We start from the raw sequence: 22,876 nt of genomic DNA, 5'->3' as shown, positions 1-22,876 counted from the left end.
CCCATATGCAACCTTTCTAGATGGGCTGCTGTGCCCCGTTTCCTCAATCTGAGATTGAAATTCCCACAGGGTGGGGTGGGAGTGGACAGGAAATCCTCTACTTTTCCTTTATTAGCATGGATTTAACTGATCCGTTGGGCTCATGATGATCTAGGATAATCGATGGAGGAAGTGGAGTGCCAGATCCTACCGAACAAGATTCTTTTAAGTCTGTGATTTGAGATTCCTGAAAATTCATGGATATGACTGTTCTTCATGACTCAAAAAGCATTCTAAAGATAGCAAGTAGTATTTTATGTCCTGGGTATACCAGGGAGGGAAGCTCCTATCCCCACCTCAGCCTCCCGCCCCCAGCATTAAAGTGGACAAGAGGCAGAGTGGTCAGTTTTCATAAGTCTGCTTGCGGTCGAGGTGAAGTTTCCTTTCCTTGGCTTCATTTCCGGGATGGCCAGATGCTGTGGACAGGACAGTGGTCCTTAACCGCTTGGTACCCAGGCCTGAAGGAAATGACACTGGCCTGCGTCTGCACAGCTCGCACAGTAGGGGGCAGCCGGGTGAGACATAAATCGCCTGTGACATCACTGAGTAGCGACAGGCACTGAGGTGTAGAAAAATACAGGCTCTTGAGCTTGACAGTGTTGCTAGCCGTGTGTACGATGGGCAAGTTGTGTTAAAAACTTCTCTGTAAAAGGAGACTATCAGTAACTCCCTTATAGGGCGATTGTGAAGCCTACATGAGCTAATGTAAATTAAAGACCAGGTGTTCCATAAATGATATCCTTTATTAAGGATGGAGTTTCCCCTTTACTAGAAGTATTTTAGGTTTCTCTCTAATCCACCGTTTCTCAACCTCAGCACTACTGACATTTGAGGACAGATAATTCTTTGTTGTAGGGACCTATGAATTGTAGCATGTTTAGCAGCATTCCTACCCATTATATGTTAGTACCACATCACACCACACCACCTACCCCAAGTTGTGACAACCAAAAATGTCTTTTCCCAATGCCAAATGTCCCCTGAAGGGCAAAAGTCCCATGTTGAGAATCATTGCTCTAGGCCAGGGGTCAGCAAACTTTTTTTGGTAAAAGGCCTGCTGGTAAATGTTTTAGGCTTTGCAGGCAATATGCTCTCTGCAACTATTCAACTGTTACTATAGCACAAAAGCATCCATAGCTGATATGTAAAAGGTTGAATGTGGCTGTGCGCCAATGAAACTATTTACGGACACTGAAATTTGACACACACACAAATTTCACTTTCATATCTCCTGAATTATTCTTTTGATTATTTTAAGCCTTTAAAAAATGTAAAAGCCTTTGTTAGCATGAGGGCCATACAAATACAGGTGGTGGGACCAGATTTGGTATGTAGGCCATAGTTTGCTTACCCCACCTCTAATGCATTTTAGTGCTTGTTGATGCATCATCAGACTAAAGGTGTTTGAAGGGAGTGGCTGGTCAAAAGAAATAAAAAATGAAGACAAATGGCTGAAGTTTTAATGCAAGTTAAGGGGAACATGGGTTTGATTAAAATTTGCATCCAGTTTTGCTAGAGCACAAATGGGGGGCAAAGCCTGCTGTGTCGAAGAGAGCCTGCTCCTGGGGCAATGCTGAGCAGGTGAGAATGCCAACTACTGGGGAGAGAACCAGGCCTCTAATATCCTCAAAAAGGCCCAACAACCAGGATTCCAGTGTAAGCACTGAGGTTAAGCAGTGTCCTCTCCTGTCTGAAATGCCCCCACTTTAGGAGAGTCATCCCTATGCTGAAAATGTTGCAGAGTCACCTCCCAAAATTCAGGTTTTGCCACCTAGACCTACTTTCCATCAGTGTCCATCCAAGTCCTGCACTACCTCTTAGCTTGTATGACTTGAGCTTTAGAAAGGCCTTGCTCTGGGCTCAATACCTATAAAAAATTGTGTGAATATCTGTTATGTATATAATTGGGGACAAACTCCATCTTGGTTTGGGGCTTATCAAATTATTTTTCCTTAATCAAATGGTAAGGGCATATTTAACACCTCCCATGGGTTTGGATTAGTGCCCTTTGCTATGGGGTATACTTTGCATGAGCTCTAGTTAGATGCTATTTTTTAGTAACTTAGAGATTGGCCCCATCTTGCCTACTCAACCACATTTTCCAATACTTCCTAATATCCAGTCTTCTTCCCAGTATACTCAGTCCAGAGACCTCTCCCTGAGTTACACAAGTGATTTGTTGACTTTGTCTGAATCCTCTACTGATTTAAATCCTGCCTTTGAGGCTCAGGCCCTACCTTCTCCTTGAAGCCTTTCTTGATCCCATCTACCTATCCTGATCTCTTCCATTTTTGAACATCCTACTTGAACTTTTACGATCTTCTCTTCTTCCCATTTGAGGTACTTTCCTCCTCAAGAGATGTTAAGTTTCCTAAGGATAGGAACATCATGCATAGCCTTCCAGAGGGCCCCATACAGTGCTGGACACACAACAAAATGTGATTAAGAGGTAGCTAGATTGAAATTCTTCACCAATGTAGGGAACTATTGAATTTTCCTAGCATTTAATTTTGAAATTTATAAAATTTTGCCCCTTCTGCTTTATCATTTGTGTGTGTTCTCCCCGCCCTACACACACACACACACACATACACACACTCACACACACACTCACACACGGTCTGACAATTAAGTTCGCAAACTTGTTGCAATGACGTTGCTGACGTTTTTTGATATCAGAGGGATTATTCATTATGCATTTGTACCAAATGGACAAAAAGTTAACCAAGTTTACTCTTTGGAAGTGCTGAAAATGCTGTGTAAAAAAAGTTAGACGACCTGAACTTTTCGCCAATTCACGGCTCTTACATCATGACAATGCACTAGCTCACATGGCACTGTCTCTGAGGGAGTTTTTAGCGAGTCAACAAATAACTGTATTGGAACACCCTCCCTACTCACCTGATCTGGCCCCCAATGACTTCTTTCTTTACCCGAAGATAAAGGAAATATTGAAAGGTAGACATTTTGATGACATTCAGGACATGAAGTGTAATACGACAACAGCTCTGATGGCCATTCCAGAAAACGAGTTCCAAAATTTCTCTGAAAGGTGGACTAGGTACTGGCATCGGTGCATAGCTTCCCAAGGGGAGCACTTCAAAGGTGACTGTAGTGATATTCAGCAATGAGGTATGTAGCACCTTTCCTAGGATGAGTTTGCGAACTTAATTGTCTGACCTCGTATATATATATATGCACATGTATATAATATATAGTAGATAAGATATACATATTTTTTTCTGAACCATTTGAAGGTACTTTACATGTATCATGGTCTTTTACCCCTAAATGTTCCAGTGGGTGTTTCCTAATAATAATGATATTCTCTTATATAACCACAGTTATGAATAATATGCTGTATAGTATTTTTTCTTGCCATATAGGATTTGGTCTGGGATCACCCATTATGTCCTCTTTAGTCTCCTTTAATCTGGAACAGCCTTTGTCTTTTATGACTGATATTTTTGAAGTCCCATTTGAAAAATAGATTGTTCTCATTTTGGGTAAAGGTGTTGCCCAATTTCTCCACTATATAAATTACTTTTTTTTTCTTCTTCTTTGCTACTAATAAACAATCTGTGGGGAGAAACTATAAGTCCATGCAATATCCTACTCTTCATAAAAAAATTTCCCCTAGATTTAGCATCTATTGATAATTCTTGCCTGTGCCAATCTACAAAATGATGATTTTGCAACTCCAGCACTACCTTCATATTTCCTAATAGGCACAGAGTATTCTATTGTAAGCAAAGGCCCTCCCTCCTTCCTCATTATTTATCTATCTACTTAGTGTCATTATGGACTTATGGCTTCATATTTTTTCGATGGTTTACTACTGTGCTTAATACTATTGGTGCTCAAATTACCAAGATTTGGCCAGTGGGAGCTCCTAGCTATTGCTTTTAATGTTAGTAAACATTCCTCAAGAGGATATTGTAGTGCAGACTATTCTGGTCAAGAACTTTTGGTGACCTAATTTATAGGGGTGGTGCTTAGCTAGGCTCCAAGTTTCTCCCTTTCATCATTCACCAACTGCCCCTTAGGAAAGGGCAGGGAAAGAAGCTCAGAGCTGTCTCTCTCTCTCTCTCTGTGTGTGTGTGTGTGTGTGTGTGTGTGTGTGTGTGTGTGTGTGTGTGTGTGTGTGTTAAAGACAATGACAGGAGTCTGTGTCCGAACAGAGAAAGTTAATGGAGGAGAGGAGGATGGATGACTACGGGAGGTTTCTGGATTGTTCTGGATTGCGATGGCTGCCTTTATCATCACTCCCTCCTATACCTCTCTTCAACCATTATTCAGATAATCTATTTCTGCTTAGGGATTTCAATTCCTGCTCACTGAGAAGTCATCTGTGGCTTGTGAGAAGGGAAGGGGCTGGCATAGGTTGGCTGAAAGATTCTTTTTGATCAGAAGGATTGCCAGGGAAATAAGGTAATTGATAATCATGCAAATTTTTGTTTAGCTTTCTAGGGATGAAACTATGTATTCCATAGTGGGAATTGCAAATGGAATTCAGTTATGGCTGTTCCAGAGCAAATGGCCTCTAACATCAGTTTCATTGCCTTTCATTTTGTAATCCAAGTTCAAAAGTCAGATTGCAATTATTTGTTCCTATACGATGAACAAGTTTTCATCCAGGCTGAGAAGACCTAGTTTTTATTTTCTCAAATCTTTTTCTGGGGAAGATGTATATTGATGACAATGCTGTTTTTTATGAAGGTTGGCAGCTTAGGCTGAAATAAATCCAATTGTAAAATAACAAATCAACTTACAATGTAGTCTCCAAGAAAATGAATTTCATGAGGTTGGGACAATGGAAAAAGCCTCCATTCATTCTGTCATTCATTTAATTCAACAAATATCTATGGAGTGCCCACAGTAGCCAGGTGCAGGTGCTAAAAGCAAGACAGATGAGTTCCTCATTCTCCTGGAGCTGAGACTGGGGGGTGGGTAGTCAAACTAGAGAAAAGTTCAGGTGATACATGCTGTGAAGAAAATTAAACAAAACAGGGCAATGCAATGGCAAATGGCTGAGGGAGCAGTGGATGAGGAGCGAGGTGACATAGATTCTGATCTCAGCATTGCTACAATCTCTACAGCCTTTAGCAAAAACACTTTCATCCAATGGTCCTGTTGCCAGTGGGACACTGATTTTATGCAGAACTGTTTCTCCCCACCAAGCTTGCAATCAGTTGAAGGACAACAGAAAACGTAATTTGTTTTTCCTTTGTTTTCTACTATATTGAGCACAAAGTAGGCACTGTGTAAATTCTTGCTGACACTCATTGACTAACTACTTGAATAACACAGGTCGGCAGACAGGGATTGAAGGAACAGATCCACCGGTAGAATAACACGTTTGGCTACAGTGATTTCGCCATATGCTGCTGTGCAGCTTTTAAGCCTTTTTTGGGGGGCCCCCTTTGTATTATTTTGCACGTTTTAAATCGATACGGGAAATATAAAATTACTTGTAATCATGATCTGAACTGTGGAAGCATGATGTTTCTATTTGTCTGCAACTGGAATGGAGTATGTACGATAAAAGTGGTTGAGTAGTGGCGCTGTGGATGGTTTTCTTTGCAAGTATTTCATTTTTCCTGTTTTCATAATAAAACACAAAGCTAATGATGAACAACGCTTTTCAAGCTATCCTCTGAAGAAAAGGAGTTTCGGAGGACTGACATTAAAAAAAAAGTGTAAAATCCATTCCAAACTTAAGTCCCTCCCAAAGGACACGGTCCCACTGTCGCACCGCTCAGAAACCCATAGAAAGCGTCACGCGAGACGTTGCTGCCAACAATCACCTGACGACGCCTTCCAGGGACTTAACGGAACCATGTTCCACAACCTCTGAGAACCTTCCAAAATTCCTTTCCCGGAGTCCCCGCCTTCCGCTTGTCAATGTACTGTAGTACGCCAAAGGCCGGTAGACTCCACGGGAGGGGAAGAATGTACATCGCGCGATATTCAGCGACGGGATTTCGAAGTTGGGGGGCGGGGAACTGTCGCAGCGCATGCGAACTGGCCTCACAACCTCGGGGCAGCACGAGGGTAGGTAGGCTGGTTCCCAGAGGAGGGGGAGCAGAGAGTGCTCGTGTGTTTTTTCCCCTCCTCCCCGCGCAGTGCGTGTGTCTGCGGGTGGCTGAAAGTGCGGAGCTCGGGGCTTGGCTCGGCGTCCCCGGCACGCGTGTGACTGCGGCGGGTACCCTCCTGCTCCTCCACGAGTTGGAGGAGTGCAGCGGGCTTGCGCCCTGGAGTCGGGACGTGAGCGCCTTTTCCTCTTTAACGGTCGCCCCCTACGCACACACCCCAGTAACCTGAGAGTTGGTCTTCGCGCCACAGAGCGCCCCTCCCACCAACCCCTGTTCCCGCTCGCTCCTGGTCGGTAGTCGGCTTCATCCCTGGGGGCCCTGCTTGGGGGTGGAGAAGATGGCTGGCGGACGTCTGCTGTTGGGGGGCGACTTCCTGTCGCCTCCGCCGCTGCCCCCCCTCCCGCCGCCGCCGCTGCCGCCCCTCCCGCCGCCCCCGCCCGAGCCAGTGCTGGAGCAGTGGCGCTATAGCCACGAAAGTGACTGGCAGTGGGCTCTGCGACGCAGTTTCATCTGTCGCCACCTGCACAGCTATCCCGGGGCTGCCCTCGACCAGCTCCTCGCGCTCTCTGCCGCTTGGACCAACCACGTTTTCCTGGGCTGCAGGTGAGGAATGTGTGCTGGTTGGGTTAAGGCACGCAGATAGGGGATAGGTGATGGGGATCGGGATAGGGACGCGGGCAGGTTATGAGTGAGGGCTTAGAGGCTGGAGCTTTGGAGATGCAGGAGGACACTGTTGGCCTGGGGAGAGGGTTGGCCGAGTGAGGTGGCAGGGGGCTGAACAGCTAGAAGGGTGCGGGGATCGAGGGAGTGGCCCCTCCAGGATAAGGGAAGGAGATAAAGCTGTGCTTGGAAGGCGGCTGCTGAGAGGGGGTCATTGTGGTGATGGTTCTGGAGAGCGTGGGAAATGACGGATAGCAGAACCTCGGACCTGCGTAGGAACTTCCAAGGATGAAGCATCTGCAGGGAATATTCTACAGTCCGGGTTTCCAGGGTCTGCGGGGCCGGCGGGAGGGTGGTAGTGGCTGTGGTTCTAATCTTGGTCTCTTGACCTCGCTCTCTTTACATCCCCATTAAATAAAACAACAGCAGCCCTCCAGCTGAATTTTACTGTCTCCTCCTTGGGAGGCGGTTTGTATGAGGTCTCTCAGCCTTGCTTGTAGATTTGCGCATAATATGTCTGTACGCAAACAAAGAAATGGATATATTTACTATAGAAATGGATTTCCCTCTTTTCAATTTAAATGTGATGAAAAGGATTAACAACATTTGGCCTCAGTTTTAGGGGTGTGTGTGTGTGTGCGCGCGCGTGCGTGCATGTGTGTGTGTCTGTGTGTGTGTGTCCGTCCCCCTTTTTCTAGAACCTGGTGCGCATTTGAACCAGGCCTCTTTGAAAGCTCTTTGGAGTCTATGGAGACTGCAGTATAGTTCCAACGCATTTTTTTTTTAACAGACTACTTGGACTTCTGTCCTTCAGAACCCCCAAATTGGTCTTATACTAATCATTCCTGTGATGGACTGAGAGGCTTCTTTTTTTGATCCTCCTTCCTCACGGTGAATATTTTATTAGGAAGGCTGAGAAATTCTGGAAAATGATCAGATCAAATTCAGCCAATTCAGTTTCAGGAATGACTAACAGATAACAGAAAAATACGATTGTCTACTCCTACCCTTAATTGTTGAGCATAGCATCTACTGTGATACTTTTTTGCTCTCATCACAAAAAATTATTTTTTTCTATCTTCTCTGGGTTAGTGTAACTTCTGCCTCCAGAGATACTGATTATTTCACTGGAGGAACTGGTTACAATTGGGGAAGTCTCAGTTATTAATCAAGTCAGATAAATCTAATTAACCTTCATTTAACAATTGTTCTTGCAGTTGAAAAGGTACCTTTATCATAGATATCCTTAATATTACAGAAGGCCATGAGGAATCTGAATAAAAAAAATTTAAAAAGACCACATGGGAGGAGACTAATCATCCTTTGTAATAATAACAAATCTTAACCTTCCCACAAGAATGTACGCTCCTTTGGGCAAAGGGTTTTTGCTTTCTTGTTCACACCTTTATTCTCAGTGCCTAGAAAAGTGCCTTCTGCATAATAGTTGCTCAGTAAATGTGTGTGGAGTGAATGGATGGATATAGCTTTATAATGTACAAAATATTTAAAATATTTATGTATTTCACTTAATACAACAACCTTGAGAATTAGGTGGTGTCTCATTTTTACAGCGAAATCAATGGAGGCCAAGAAGTTAAGTGACTTTTCCAAGGTCCCACAGTGAGGGTTAGGACCCTGGTCTTCTGATGCTCTTTCCACTGCGATACAGCTGCTGTATTTGGGAAGGATGGACCAGAAGTAAAAGCAAGTAACTGACATAAAACGCATTATTGTTATATCTCAGGATTCCATTCCAAGAACAGCAGCCTTATACGTAAGTAGGGCATTAAAAAACACAAACCAGGCCAATGGTAGTCAGTGTTAAAAAGCTCAAGCATCCAGGGCTTTGCCACCTTATTTGTCTCTTCTCTTCCTTGTTGATGTGATATTAGTGTTTGGAAGGCAGATGCCAGTGGGCTCATGATGTGAAACTAACTTTTCACATAGGAAGTAGAGGGCATCAGTCACAATGAAGTGTGAGTGAGAGCTTTCAAAATATTTATCAGTAATCTGGTTGTGTGTTAGATTCACGTATGATGTTTGGAGTCTTATGAATAGTTTTGAATAAACAATTTTATACTTGGAAATCCTAATCTTTGCTGAGTTTTCAAACCTTAGCTTTTTTATTTGAACCTAGTAGACCCAGTTTAATATATTTAAAATTTTGTTGAAAGCATCTATTACTAAATATTCATTAAATGTAGGTGCCATTGTGTATCATAAGTATGTACCTATGTGTACCTGTCTTTGTTCAAGAATGCAATATTCATGAAGTCAGATGTCTTTGTCTATTAGAAATCATCTTTTTATGTGCTAGGCATGGTGGGACACTTGGATACCATCCTGATTCCCAAAAGTTTGGTTCATAATAAGCTGCCTTTGAAAACCCTAAAGATCTCCAGGAGTTTTTTTTTTTTGTTTGTTTTGTTTTTCTTTTTTTTTTTTTTTTTTAAGCATTTACAACTAAATGGGTAAACTAACAGACTCAAATATATAATATGCATGCATCTTTAAATTACTATATTAGACTTGCTTTAATGATACTTTACATCATGGTCCCTCCAAAGATAGAATACTATATAGCCATCAAATCTCATAGGGTAGTGACATGGGGGAAAATGCTTATGATATAGTAAATTCAGAGCAAAAAAAATCCCACCAGATCTGATAGTGACTGAGGGGGAGGCAGTAGTATGGAAAACTTAGAAAAAGGAATAAAACATAAACCCCAAAATGTTAGTGAAGTTATCAGTGGTTGGGTTTGTAGGTGCTTTTCTTGGTGGAGTCTCTGAAACTTCTGGAGTAAAGGTGTTACTTTTAAATCCACTATAAAAAATACACTCTGGAAAACTGAGTAATGAAAGCTTTACTGTCTTGGCTCATTTCAAATTTGTGGAACCACTTCTTTATCTCTGGATAACTACTCTCTGGAGAATTTTAGAAATGGGAACGAAATCCTAGTTATCTTATCAAAGTCTTTAGACTGATATTTGCATTGTTCTTAGAATAGTTAGATGTTAGGCACTATATGGTCTTTTCAATTATTGTTTGAGCTGGTTGGGCTTCTTCAGTATTCCAACTTCCTAATAAAGGACTGACAAGCTGACTGGGCTGGCAACCTATGCTAAGGCTTATTTTTGTAGCCTATGGGTGATGCTTAATTTTGTGGCAGATGTAATGGATAGGGAACAGTAAGTACGTATAATCATTACTAATGCTGGAAGAAACCTGAGAGAAAAGTGAGTGTGAATGGAATGAGCCCCAAATGCATCATTCATGCACAATGGATTATGACATACATGCCATTTACAGTTTTATACCCTATATGGAATCAGGCTGTAATTAAAGTTCTGGAGAACTTTGACTACATTGCAAGGTGAATGGCTTGGTTATAGTACCAATTTTGGTAACAAAAGTGGCATTACCAGTTTATGACTTGTAGACTTCCATTTCATTTTCATAATCTCTTGTTTTCATCTCATACCTTGGAAATTGGACTCCCAGATCTGTATGGAAGTGATACATATATATATATATATATATATATATATATATATATATATATATATATATATAGAGAGAGAGAGAGAGAGAGAGAGAGAGAGAGAAACGTTTTAGGCTATGCTTTCTGATGTTTGGATAAGAGAAAATGAAAATAAAATTAACTGGCATTTAAATACTGGTGTTAGCAGCAGCAAGAGCAGTATCAGTTTGAAGTGCAGGTTATAACTGGGCTAGTTTCTGGTAACCTGTGAAATGAAGGCCACCATATCTTCTCTGCTTTGCAAGGAAAGACACCTGATGGGTGTGGAACCTATTGTGCTGAAAATGGAAAATGTTTCCTTTTCAAGTTCAGAATCTATTCATGTAAAGGTGTGATAGTTACTCATTTTTCATAACTTTCCTCCTAAATACCATAAGGAGTCTCTTTTTGGGTCATAGGCCGGGAAAGGCTCTGAAGATAGGAAGGGTGAGTAGATCCCCATGATAACAAAAACTTCACTTGAGCTCATGTTTTTGTTTCTCTGTAGTAAAATGATATTTTGTCAAGCAGCCAATCTACTTTTTAAGGAGCCCTTTTTAAAAACTGTGTTTTAAAGCTTTTTATTATGGAAAAATCAAGCACATACCTAAGTAGAAGAGTTTAATGAAACGCCCATGGACCCATCACTCAACTTCACTATTATCTACAGTTGGTCATGCCATCCAGCAACATCTGTTTTTGCTGACAGTTTTTTTTGTGGGAGGTAGTCTGGAGTATATTAAAGAAGACCTTGACATGATTCCCCCTGCGAATACTTCAGTATATATCTGTACCAGATCAGAAGAGTCATAATACGTTTATTCACCCTTAAAATTAAAAATAATTTGTTAAAATCATCTAATGCCTAGTCCATGTTCAGTTTTCTCCATTTGCCTCAAAATATCTTTTTGTGATTGGAGTGTTTGACTCATGATCCAAACAAGGTCTACACATGAGGTGTTACTTATGAGGTGTGACCGAAAAATACTGTGAATGTTTAAATTTTAAAAAAATATATTAGAGTAAAAGACACATTGCCATTGATCCCCCTCAAAATATTCCAACTTGCTTCGAACACATTTATCCCATTGTTCTTGCCACTTTCTGAAGCAGTTCTGGAAGTCTTCTTTTGTGAGTGTCTTTAGTTGCACTGTCCTGGCTACCTCAGTGTCCTGAATCAATTCAAAATGTTTACCTTTCTTGGTCATTTTTACTTTGGGAAGAGCCAGAAGTCACATGGTGCCAGGTGGATGAGGACACACAATAATGTTTTCGTTTAACAGAAATTGCTGTACCGGAAGTGATATGTGTGACCTGGAGGCTTTCTGTTGTGATCACAGAATATGGTGAATGCAGCTGCCGAATGCCATCTAACGGAAAGGCAGGGATCTTCAATACGGGAAGCGGCGTGTCAACCTTTAGTAATGGTGTGTGACAAGTTTCAACTTGTTCGGTGCAGTCAGTCAGGTGTGAGCTACGGTTGAGAGACGGTGTGTTTTAAAGTGTTCTGTAAATCATCCTCCATCATGACAATGCTCCATGTCATACAATGCTTCTGGTATACGGTAATTTCTGTCAAATAAAAATATTACGATGTGTCCTCATCTGCCTTATTCACCAGATCTGGCACTGTGCAACTTCTGGCTCTTCCCCAAAGTCAAAGTGACCATGAAAGGTAAACATTTTGAATTGATTCAGGACATTGAGGTAGCCAGGACAGCACAACTAAAGCTACGACAGAGGACTTCCAGAACTGCTTCGGAAAGTGGCAAGGACGATGGGATAAGTATGTTCAAAGTGAGGGGGTGTATTTTGAAGGGGATTAATGGCAATGTGTCTTTTACTGTAATATTTTTTTAAAGTTTAAACATTCACCGTATTGTTTGATCACACCTCATAATCAATGAAGAAATTGGGTTTTCACATAGCGTTTCCTTTATTCTGGATTTGGCTGGTTATATTCTTGTGGTGTTATTTAATATGTTTCTGGGAGTTAAGGGCTTGATTAGGTTCAAGTTCAGTTATTTGCTGGGCAAGAACACTTTATAGATAGTTCTTTGTATGTCCTGTCATATCACATCAGGGGGCACATGTCTGCTTGTTTGATTTTTAGTGTTATGAAGATTATAAAGTTCCCTGTCAACTTTTTTTAATTGAAATTTTTATTGAGACAATTGTAGATTCACGTGCAGTTGTATGAAATGATACCGTGTTTCCCCGAAAATAAGACCGGGTCTTAACATTAATTTTTGCTCCAAAAGATGCATTAGGGCATATTTTCAGGGGATGTCTTATTTTTTCATGTGCAACAATCTACATTTATTCAAATAAATGTAGTTATTCAAATACATGTCATCATCTTCTGGAACATCGTCATAACGTACTAAATGCATCCGACTGGCTGACAATCTTATCTGGGGCTTATTTTCGGGGTAGGTCTTATTTTCGGGGAAACACAGTACCAAGACATGCCTTGTATTCTTTATCCAGTTTTCAAAATTTTGGTAACATTTTGCAAAATTATTGTATAATATCATAACCAGGATAATGACATTGTTATAATCCACTGATTTTACTCAGATTCCCCCAGTTTTAAAAGTACTCGTGTATGTATATTCTATAAAATTTTATTACATGTATAGGTTTGTGTATCCACTACCACAGTCAAGATTGAACAGTTCCAATATCATAAGGATCCCTCACATTTTATAACCATGTCCATTTCCCTCTCACTCATACACAATATTGCATGTGTCAATAGTTTATTCCTTTTCCTTGCTGAGTAGTGTTCCATGGTGTGTTTATACTAGAGTTTAACCACTCACCTGTTGAAGGACATTTGAGCTGATTGCAGGGTTGTTTTTTTTTTTTTTTCTTTAAGAAAACTTTATTGAAGTATAATTGATACACACAAAACTGCACATATTTGTACAATTTGATGAGTTTGGACATATGCATATACCTGTGATACCATCGCCACAATCAAGGTAATAAACATATCCATTGCTTCCAAAAGTTTTTTTTTTTTCTTTCAGCACTTTGACTATATCATGCCATTTTCTTTTGGCCTGCAAAGTGTCTGATGAAAAATCTGCTGATGGGGGTTCCCCTGTACATAACAAGTTGTTTTTATCTTTCAGCTTTTAACATTTGACATTTTAATTATGTGTCTTGGTGTGGGTCTCTGTATTTTCCATTCAATTTTGCTGTGAATGTGAAACTGGTCTAAAAAGTAAGGTTCATTTTTTATTTTTAAATTGGGGAAGGGGAACAGGACTTTACTGGGGAACAGTGTGTACTTCCAGGCCTTTTTTCCAAGCCAAGTTGTTGTCCTTTCAATCTTAGTTGTGGAGGGTGCCATTCAGCTTCAAGTTGTTGTCCTTTCAGTCTTAGTTGTGGAGGGCGCAGCTCAGCTCCAGGTCCAGTTGCCGTTGTTAGTTATTACCGATTGTTAGTTATGGCCTGCAAAGTTTCTGAATCAGCTAACAGTCTTATAGGAGCTCCCTTGTCAGTAACTGTCTTTCTCTTGCTGCTTTTAAGATTCTTTGTCTTTAACCTTTGGCATTTTAATTATGATGTGTTTTGGTGTGGGCCTCTTTGGGTTCATCTTGCTTGGAACTCTGTGCTTCCTGGGCTTGTATGTCTATTTTCTTTTCTGGGTTAAGGAAGTTTTCAGTCATTCTTCAAATAGGTTTTCAATTCCTCACTCTCTTCTCCTTCTGGAACCCCTATGATATGAATTTGGTTGATGTTGTCCCAGAGGCCCCTTACACTAGCCTCATTATTTATTTATTTATTTATTTATTTATTTATGCTGTTCTGATTGTTTTTTTCCCTGATACCTTATGTTCCAAATTGCTGATTCAGTCCTGTGCTTCATCTAATCTAGTGTTGATCCCCTCTAATGTATTCTTCATTTCAGTTATTGTATTCTTCATTTTTGACTGGTTCTTTGTTTTATGTTTCCTATCTCTTTGTTGAAGTTCTCCCAGAGATCATTGAGCATCCTTATAACCAGTATTTTGAACTTTGCATCTGATAGATTGCTTATCTCCATTTTGTTTAGTTCTTTTTTGAAGCTTTATTCTGTTCATTCATTTGGGACATGTTTCTCATTTTCCCCATTTTGGCCACTTCCCTGTGTTTGTTTCTATGCATTAGGTAGGGGTGCTATGTCTCCTGGTCTTAGTAGAGTGGCCTTATGTAGTAGGTGTCTTGTATAGTCTCTGTGGTCACCTGAGCCAGGTGCTGCAGGTGTGTCCCTTGTGTGGGTTGTGTGTGCCCTTCTGTTGTAGTTGAGCCTTGGTTCCGGTTTGGATGTCAGATTGACCCTTGGGCTCATTGGTTGTGAAGACTGGCTGTGACTACAGTGGAGGAGCCGTTGTGCAGGGGGTGACCCTACAGAGCAAGATTTCCTTTAGCAGGGCTCTGGTGTCTGCCCAGTCTGCCCTTTGAGTGTGTCATCTATGGAGGTGACCTCATGGTGCTTTAGCTTGTCCAATGCCATGCCAGCTGCTGGGTGTGCCAGCTTGGGGGCCTCTTGGAAGGGGACCTGCCACAGGCCATGCTGGGCTTGGAGGTGCCTGGTAGAGGCTAAGCTCCAAACTGAGGCCAGCTGCTGCTAGGGCCGGGCTTGGGGCTGCTTAGCAAGAGGTATGGGGCACTCTGAAACCTGATGCTTCTTGTTTGGAGTTTGTGAACATTTGACAGATTTTAGGAAAGCCTGCAGAATGAGCCGAAACAGACTGGATGGAAAAGCCACTGTAAGCGGCTTGGGTGGGCCCGCAGGTGTGGGTGTGGTGGGGTCTCGGAATCACCAGGGCAAGGTGAATAGTGTTAGCTAGACTGACAGAGACTCAGCAATGACTACATGCTAGGAGGGGTGAGGGCTCAACAAAGAAACAGTGGCTTCTGCCAGCACTTCTGTCTAGAAGAAAGCTGCCCCTCCAGCCCTTGCCTGAATCCATACAATTCAGTTGTCCCTAGCACCATTCAAGCTGCTTCCCAGTGCTGGAGGTCAGAGAGAGTGAGTCTATCAGTGAGTAAATCCATGCACAGGCTCTTTAAGAGGAATGTCTGGGGCTCCAGCAGCCCTCCGTCTTACTTAGCCACAATCTTTACTGGTTTTTGCAGCCAGAAGTTAAGGGGACTTTTCTCCCTGGCACTTGAAACCTGTGCTGGGGTGCCTGATTGATGTGGGGCTGAGACCCATTGCTCCTTAGAGGGAACCTCCACATCCAAGATATCCCTCCCGATTTTTAACTGCCACATGAGCATGTGGAACCAGCCCGTTCTGCATCTCTACCCCAACTACCAGTCTCAACATGGCTTCTTTTTTCTATCCTTAGTTACAGGATTTCTGTCCAGCTAGATTTCAGGTGATTCTCAATGATGGTCGTTCTGTAGTTAGGTTGTAATTTTGATGTGGTCATGAGAGGATAAAAGCACAGCATTTACCTACTGTGCCTTCTTGACTGGAAATCCCTTGATTGCACAATGTTTTTGACTATTACAAATAAAGCTGCTATGAACATTTGTGTACAGATTTTTGCATGAACATAACTTTTCATTTCTCTGAGCTAAATGCCCAAAAGTGCAATTGGTAGATCGTATGGTAATTGCATGTTTAATTTTATAAGAAGCTCCCAAGTTGTTTTTCAAAGTAGCCGTACTATTTTACATTCCCACCAGCAATGTATTAATGATCCAGTTTCTCTGCATTCTTCCCATCATTTGGTGCTGTCACTATTTTTTTACTTTAGCCATTGTGGTAGGTAGATAGTGTAATATCTCATTGTGGCTTTAAGTTGAATTTCTCTGGTGTTAGCTAGATTGACAGAACATCTTTTCATGTGCTGATTTGCGATCTGTAATTCCTGTTTGGTGAAATGTTCTATTCATGTCTTTTGTTTGTTTTTTTAATGTATATATATATATTTTTTTTACTGTTGCTTTTTGAGAGGCCTTTATACTAGATAGTAGTTTTTTGTCAAGTGTGTGGTTTGCAAACATTTCTCCCTGTTTGTGGCTTCTTTTCATCCTCTTCACAGGGTCATCTGGGAGCAAAAGTTTTATTTTTATGAAGTCCATTTAATGACTTTTTCCTTTTATGGATCATGCTTTTGGTGTCGAGTATTAAGAACTGTTTGCCAGGTGGCCGGTTAGCTCAGTTGGTTAGAGCGTGGTGCTAATAACACCCAGGTTGCCGGTTGGATCCCCACATGGGCCACTGTGAGCTGCGCCCTCCTTTAAAAAAACAAAAAACAAAAACAAAAAACTGTTTGCCTAGCTCTAGATCCTGAAGATTTTCTCCTGTTTTTTTCATAAAAAGTATTATAGTTTTACATTTTGCATGTAGGTCCATGATACATTTTGAATTATTTTTTGTATAAGGTGTGAGGTTTAGTTTGAAGTGTTTGTTTGTTGCCTATGGATGCCCACTTGCTCCAGCACCACTTGTCAAAGAGGCTGTCCTTCCTCCATTGAATTGCTTTTCCAGCTTTGTAAACAATCATTTGAGCATGTTTGTATGGGTCTATTTCTGGGTTCTTCCCCATCAACTTTTCACCTAACAGGCTTAGCAGCCATTTATGATCATTTATTATTGCATTATGGGTTGCCAAATGGTAATATTCTATCATTCCTTCACTTATTAACTGGGCTGTTTCTGTAAAAGACATTTTCTTTGTCAACTCTTTATTTGCTCTGAGGTATAATTTGTACCGGAAAATGTCAGATAAATAACTTGCTTTCTTCCTTTTATATTACCTGTTTTTAGAATAATGACTTGATTCCCTACCATCTTCCAAAGGTGACTGATAATGAGTTTATAAGTATCATTATGAACTAATGGATTTTTAACATATTTGATGTGTCTCAGTCTACTGTGGTTATTGTTCTTATTGATACATTTGACACAACTACTGAAGTCTTTGACAGCTTCCTTGTTTCCAGGCACAAGAATATCTTACAGGTTCATCTTATACATTTTTTGCCCCAAATTTGGAATCAGCCATTTCTCTAAAGACACTGATTGTTTTTCATGGGAAATGGTAGAGACAACAATCTGGATGTTAAGAACCCAGTAGCCCTCTTAATACTTTTATAAGTATATCAATACAATTATTTACATATACTATACATATATGATAGAGGAAAATAAATCATGAGTTTATGTGGATACTTTCAGCTCAAACTTAAAAATAAGGTCTTCACTTAAATTTTGTTGATTTTGTGTTTGTATGTCTAGTAATGATGGTAACATAATTACTCATTTGATAGGTAAGTATTTTAGATCAGATTCTTCGGTTTTATAGCTAAGATACTCTGTTGATAAAATCCCATGGGAACAACTATAAGATTGGCTTACTTAGAAGCTTTTTTAAAAAAACTATATTCTTATCTGTTTTAACTGTAGATTATATTAATTTAAATAGGTACAGCCCACGCTTGATGGAAAAAATTCTCCAAATGGCTGAAGGTATTGATATTGGGGAGATGCCTTCATATGATCTGATGCTGTCCAAACCTTCCAAAGGTCAAAAACGTCACCTCTCAACATGTGATGGTGAGTATATTTGTTTCTGGAAGGTGGGATTTGAAGAAACAATGTGGCTTTTTTTAAATGATAAGTGTGGTATATGATTTAAATAACATTGGTAACATTGGATCTTACACAAATGTAGAAGAGTTTTAGCTTTTAGTTATGTACAGTTTTGTTTCTGAGGATGTTAAATAGAACTGAAAACTAAGAATAAACACATTATAATGCTCTCCTTGAAGTCCATGTCATGGAACCTCCCTCTAAATAGAAAAAACTCTGATCATTTGAGCATCTTAGTAACTAAATCCTCTTGGGTGGGTCCAAGATGGACAGCTTTCTACTGAATAATGTTGTGGAGAGGAAGCTCTAGTGTCTGGTATAGCCTCGGCAGAGAGTTCTTCCATAGCTCTAAATTTGATATCCCCCATAAATCATTAGTTTCCAGCTGTTGTTTGTTCTAGAAATAAAACATAGCAAACCCCCTTTTGTGCAGAAGAGGTCAGAACTAAGATTTTGAAGTTGAAAATCTTTGGGATCTTTTGATAATTATTTTTATTTGATTTTTAGTCACAACTGTGTAAAGCACCATCACAGAGTCACTCACCTCTGATAGAAAAGAGAAATACTTTGTAAATGCCTCTGGTCACCATCTCTATTGGATTAAAACTGTCTGTTCCATTTGTGATCCTTAAGAAGGGAGCTTTTCAGCACAGGTCATATGAGATTGTACTGGAACAACCTCTTACTTGGTATACTTCACCTGTGCTTTAACTTATTAGATGCAGAAGCATCTACCATTCATGCATGGTGGTAACCGGCATACCTGATTCAACCGCGTATTTTCTATCGTCTCTTCCTTTACATGTGGAAGGACGGGAAGCATCCCTCCTTATGCTGGAATCTTACATTGATATTTAAGTTCCTTTACCTAAATGGCCTGAAGTTTTGTGATGGGAAGTATCTTGTACCAACAATGCAGTTTACAAATAATGTGGTTGGTACTATTTTCCTGCTTGGTTCTTTTGAAATATTCCCATTTTAATGAATTGTAAATTTCACTCATTCTATAGGTCAAAATCCTCCTAAAAAGCAAGCCGGTTCCAAATTCCATGCGAGACCTCGTTTTGAGCCTGTGCATTTTGTAGCTAGTAGTTCAAAAGATGAAAGACAGGAAGATCCTTATGGCCCTCAAACAAAAGAGGTAAATGAACAAACACATTTTGCCAGCATGCCAAGAGATATCTACCAAGATTATACTCAAGACTCTTTCAGTATACAAGATGGGAATTCTCAGTATTGTGATTCATCAGGATTTATTTTCACAAAAGACCAGCCTGTAACAGCCAACATGTATTTTGACAGTGGGAACCCTGCCCTAAGCAGCATATCACAGCAGGCAAACTCTCAGTCAGCAACTGAGCCTCTACCATCACAGACATTTCCTGAGTCAGTGGTAGCCGAGAAGCAGTATTTTATTGAAAAATTAACAGCAACTATCTGGAACAACCTTTCTAATCCAGAGATGACTTCTGGATCTGATAAAATTAATTATACGTACATGTTAACTCGTTGTATTCAGGCATGTAAGACAAATCCTGAGTATATATATGCTCCTTTGAAAGAAATTCCTCCTGCTGACATCCCCAAAAATAAAAAACTTCTAACTGATGGTTACGCTTGTGAAGTTAGATGCCAAAATATTTACTTAACTACAGGTTATGCTGGCAGCAAGAATGGGTCCAGGGATCGAGCTACTGAGCTGGCTGTAAAACTCTTGCAGAAACGTATTGAAGTTAGGGTTGTCCGACGGAAATTCAAGCACACAATTGGAGAGGACCTTGTGGTGTGTCAAATTGGCATGCCTTTGTATGAATTTCCTCCAGCTCTGAAACCACCAGAAGAGCTGGTGGTACTGGCTAAAGATGCTTCTGGGCAGCCAATTTTTAATGCTTCTGCCAAACACTGGACTAATTTCGTGCTTACAGAAAATGCAAACGATGCAATTGGTATCCTTAACAATTCTGCCTCATACAACAAAATGTCAGTTGAATACAAATATGAGATGATGCCAAATCGCACATGGCGTTGTCGAGTGTTTTTGCAAGATCATTGCTTAGCTGAAGGTTATGGAACGAAAAAAACAAGTAAACATGCAGCTGCTGATGAGGCTTTGAAAATCCTTCAAAAAACACAACCCACTTACCCATCTGTCAAAAGTTCACAATGCCAAACAGGCTCTTCACCCAGGGGATCTGGCAAAAAAAAAGATATAAAGGATCTTGTAGTTTATGAAAATTCTTCAAATCCTGTGTGCACGCTCAATGACACAGCTCAGTTTAACCGAATGACAGTTGAATATGTGTATGAAAGAATGACAGGCCTCCGATGGAAATGCAAGGTGATTCTAGAGAGTGAAGTAATTGCAGAAGCAGTTGGGGTGAAGAAAACTGTCAAATATGAAGCTGCTGGGGAAGCTGTGAAAACCCTCAAAAAGACCCAGCCAACTGTCATTAACAACTTGAAGAAAGGAACTATTGAAGATGTGATTTCAAGAAATGAAATTCAGGGTCGCTCGGCAGAGGAGGCTTACAAACAACAAATCAAAGAAGATAACATAGGAAATCAGCTGCTGAGAAAGATGGGTTGGACGGGTGGTGGTTTAGGTAAATCTGGCGAGGGCATTCGGGAGCCAATCTCTGTCAAAGAGCAGCATAAGCGGGAAGGGCTTGGTCTTGATGTAGAGAGGGTAAATAAAATTGCCAAGAGAGACATCGAACAGATCATCAGAAACTACGCCCGCTCTGAGAGCCACACGGATTTGACTTTCTCTACAGAGCTGACCAATGACGAGCGGAAGCAAATACATCAGATTGCCCAGAAGTATGGGCTTAAGAGTAAGTCTCATGGGGTAGGCCATGATAGGTACCTGGTGGTAGGTAGAAAAAGACGGAAGGAAGACCTATTAGATCAGCTCAAACAGGAAGGCCAAGTGGGGCATTATGAGCTTGTGATGCCTCAAGCAAATTGAGAACTTACTAATTTATTTTATAAATGCCTAATGAGGTAGATTTGTTAATTAAAGAAATACTACATGTTCTGGTTGCAGAGTATATTCATTCTTAAGATGTTCCACCTTGTTCATTTCATATAGTGCTTTAGTAGATATTGGGACCTGAAAAATTCTGTCCACTTGTATTAGTTTAATCAGACGATATTGTGCAGTTACTGTTTGTGTCTTTGATATTGCTGTATCCCTCGGATTTTAGTAGTTTGTACAAAGCAAGAACACATATCCAAATGGAAATTCACCCTGAAAAAGAAATTCCCATTTTAAAAGGCATCGCACAGCGCTCTGCAACAATATGTAAAGTTAATATTGACTACAATAAAACTAGTCTTAATTCCAGACTTACAGTGTCAGATCATTTTGTATTATCTATTTTCATCTTTGTGTGAAGCCAGTTATAGAATGTTTAACAGTAAATTGTGCTGTACATGTAAATGTCCTTACCGACTAAATGATGTAAAACTTTCTTAAAGTAATTTTAGTGTCCATTTATTTATAACTTCTACCATGTGGTTTTCAGAATATTGGAAGTGGTTACCTTGTGATATATCAGTTTTAACAAATTCTAGTCTTCATGCTGAGAGAGCACTACTTGAGAGAGCACTTGAAAAATTTCAGAAACTTTGATTTAATCTGAAGATAGGAAGCTGGAACTGTTTGTTCTTGGTGCCTTGCAGAGAGACTCACAGCAACTCTCCGTTACAGCTTTCACGCAGTTTGGATGTACAGCACATCCAAGGCGGTGGCCACAGCTGTGGTAGAACTTGGTAAAAGACTGAAGATACATTGGTGCTTTGATGAAAAGATCAGTTGGCTGGTACCTCTCTCAAAAAGCTTATTAAGCTCCAAAAGCCAACTTTATAACATATTTAAAATGGCTATTTTCGCTTATTTCTGGAATGTAAAAAAAGAAGTGTATAAAAAGAATGTGCGCTTCCTGAATAAAAAGGAGCCGAGTTGATCAAAGTGTTGGTGTGCTTATTTCTAGACAGCAGCCTAGTAGCAACACTTTGGGTCTTTGGAGAGGGGAAGTGGTGTTTGCACAAAATATTTTCAACACTAGAGCACAAGTGGATGAACTTAATGACTTAGCAAATAGGAACAGTTAATCAGTCACCCATCACGTTTTCCCTATGGACCAGTATGCTGGCTGCAACTAAATCTTAGGCTGTTTAATTTTATGTGATTTTGTTTTTGTGTCTCAGATAAATGAAGTACTAATATTCACAGTTAATATTCAGAGATGAATATTTTTTCAGAGATATTAATACTGATAGGTAAACACCTCTAATGAAATGATATCTAAAACAATTAGGTTGTTTACAGTGTCTTAAAACATTTAGCACCACACTTAACATGTAATTGGCCCACAGTAAACAGTAATTTCCTTTCCCCTCTTTTTTTTTAAGGAGGATGCAGCTCATAGTGGCCCATGTGGGGATCAAACCGTCAAACTTGGTGTTATTAGCACCATGCTGTAAGCAACTGAGCTAACCGGCCACTCCTCCTTTCCCCTCTTTTTAATATTTTACATTAAGAAGCTGTCCATTGTAGATAAATCAACATTTTAAAATTATAAAGGGATTAACCTTTTATAAAGGGATTATACCTGGATTTCTGTAACTTTCACCTACACTGATTAACACATATGTGGTATTTGCTTTCCATTAACTCTTCCTACAGTGTATGGCTTTTTCTAATGTTAGGAGGAGAAGTGAGGTGTGCATTTTACTTGGCACTTAATATTTTAACAATGCCAAAGGGTACTAAGCTAAAATGTTTATAGATTTTATAGGAAGTTTTATTTTTTTATCTACAAGGCTCATGCCAACCTTGAGAAACTATGGTTCAATTAGTGAGTTAGAAAAGTCAGCCTTCAATTCTCTTGAGTAAAAGTGGCTTTAAGGGGTATTAGGAGGTATGAAAACTCATTTTTCTCTTTACATTTC

At 40.2% G+C, this 22,876-nt stretch overlaps 1 protein-coding gene across 2 annotated transcripts; it reads left to right on the top strand.

Annotated features, from left to right (window-relative positions):
- The first annotated feature begins 6,041 nt into the window (after nucleotides 1-6,041).
- NKRF (NFKB repressing factor) lies at nucleotides 6,042-21,893 on the top strand. 2 transcript variants are annotated; one of them, XM_019717043.2, is made up of 3 exons: nucleotides 6,042-6,737; nucleotides 17,754-17,884; nucleotides 18,931-21,893. In XM_019717043.2, the coding sequence occupies exons 1-3, from the start codon at nucleotides 6,472-6,474 to the stop codon at nucleotides 20,886-20,888; spliced, it is 2,355 nt and encodes a 784-aa protein (XP_019572602.2). In that variant the 5' UTR covers nucleotides 6,042-6,471; the 3' UTR covers nucleotides 20,889-21,893. The 2 variants fall into 2 exon arrangements, with proteins under 2 accessions (XP_019572602.2, XP_074180043.1); XM_074323942.1 differs by lacking the exon at nucleotides 6,042-6,737 and adding an exon at nucleotides 13,255-13,304.
- Nucleotides 21,894-22,876: the final 983 nt, after the last annotated feature.

The sequence above is a fragment of the Rhinolophus sinicus genome, chromosome X (genome assembly GCF_036562045.2).
Source record: "Rhinolophus sinicus isolate RSC01 chromosome X, ASM3656204v1, whole genome shotgun sequence".
Taxonomy (NCBI): domain Eukaryota; kingdom Metazoa; phylum Chordata; class Mammalia; order Chiroptera; family Rhinolophidae; genus Rhinolophus; species Rhinolophus sinicus.
This window is presented reverse-complemented; position numbering and strand designations above follow the sequence as displayed.

Bases quoted from the DNA above. Each gene is read 5' to 3' on its own strand.
- NKRF (XM_019717043.2), top strand. From the start codon at position 6,472: ATGGCTGGCGGACGTCTGCTGTTGGGGGGCGACTTCCTGTCGCCTCCG. The intron at 6,738-17,753 runs GTGAGGAATGTG...TAATTTAAATAG, and splicing joins CACGTTTTCCTGGGCTGCAG to GTACAGCCCACGCTTGATGG. The intron at 17,885-18,930 runs GTGAGTATATTT...CTCATTCTATAG, and splicing joins TCACCTCTCAACATGTGATG to GTCAAAATCCTCCTAAAAAG.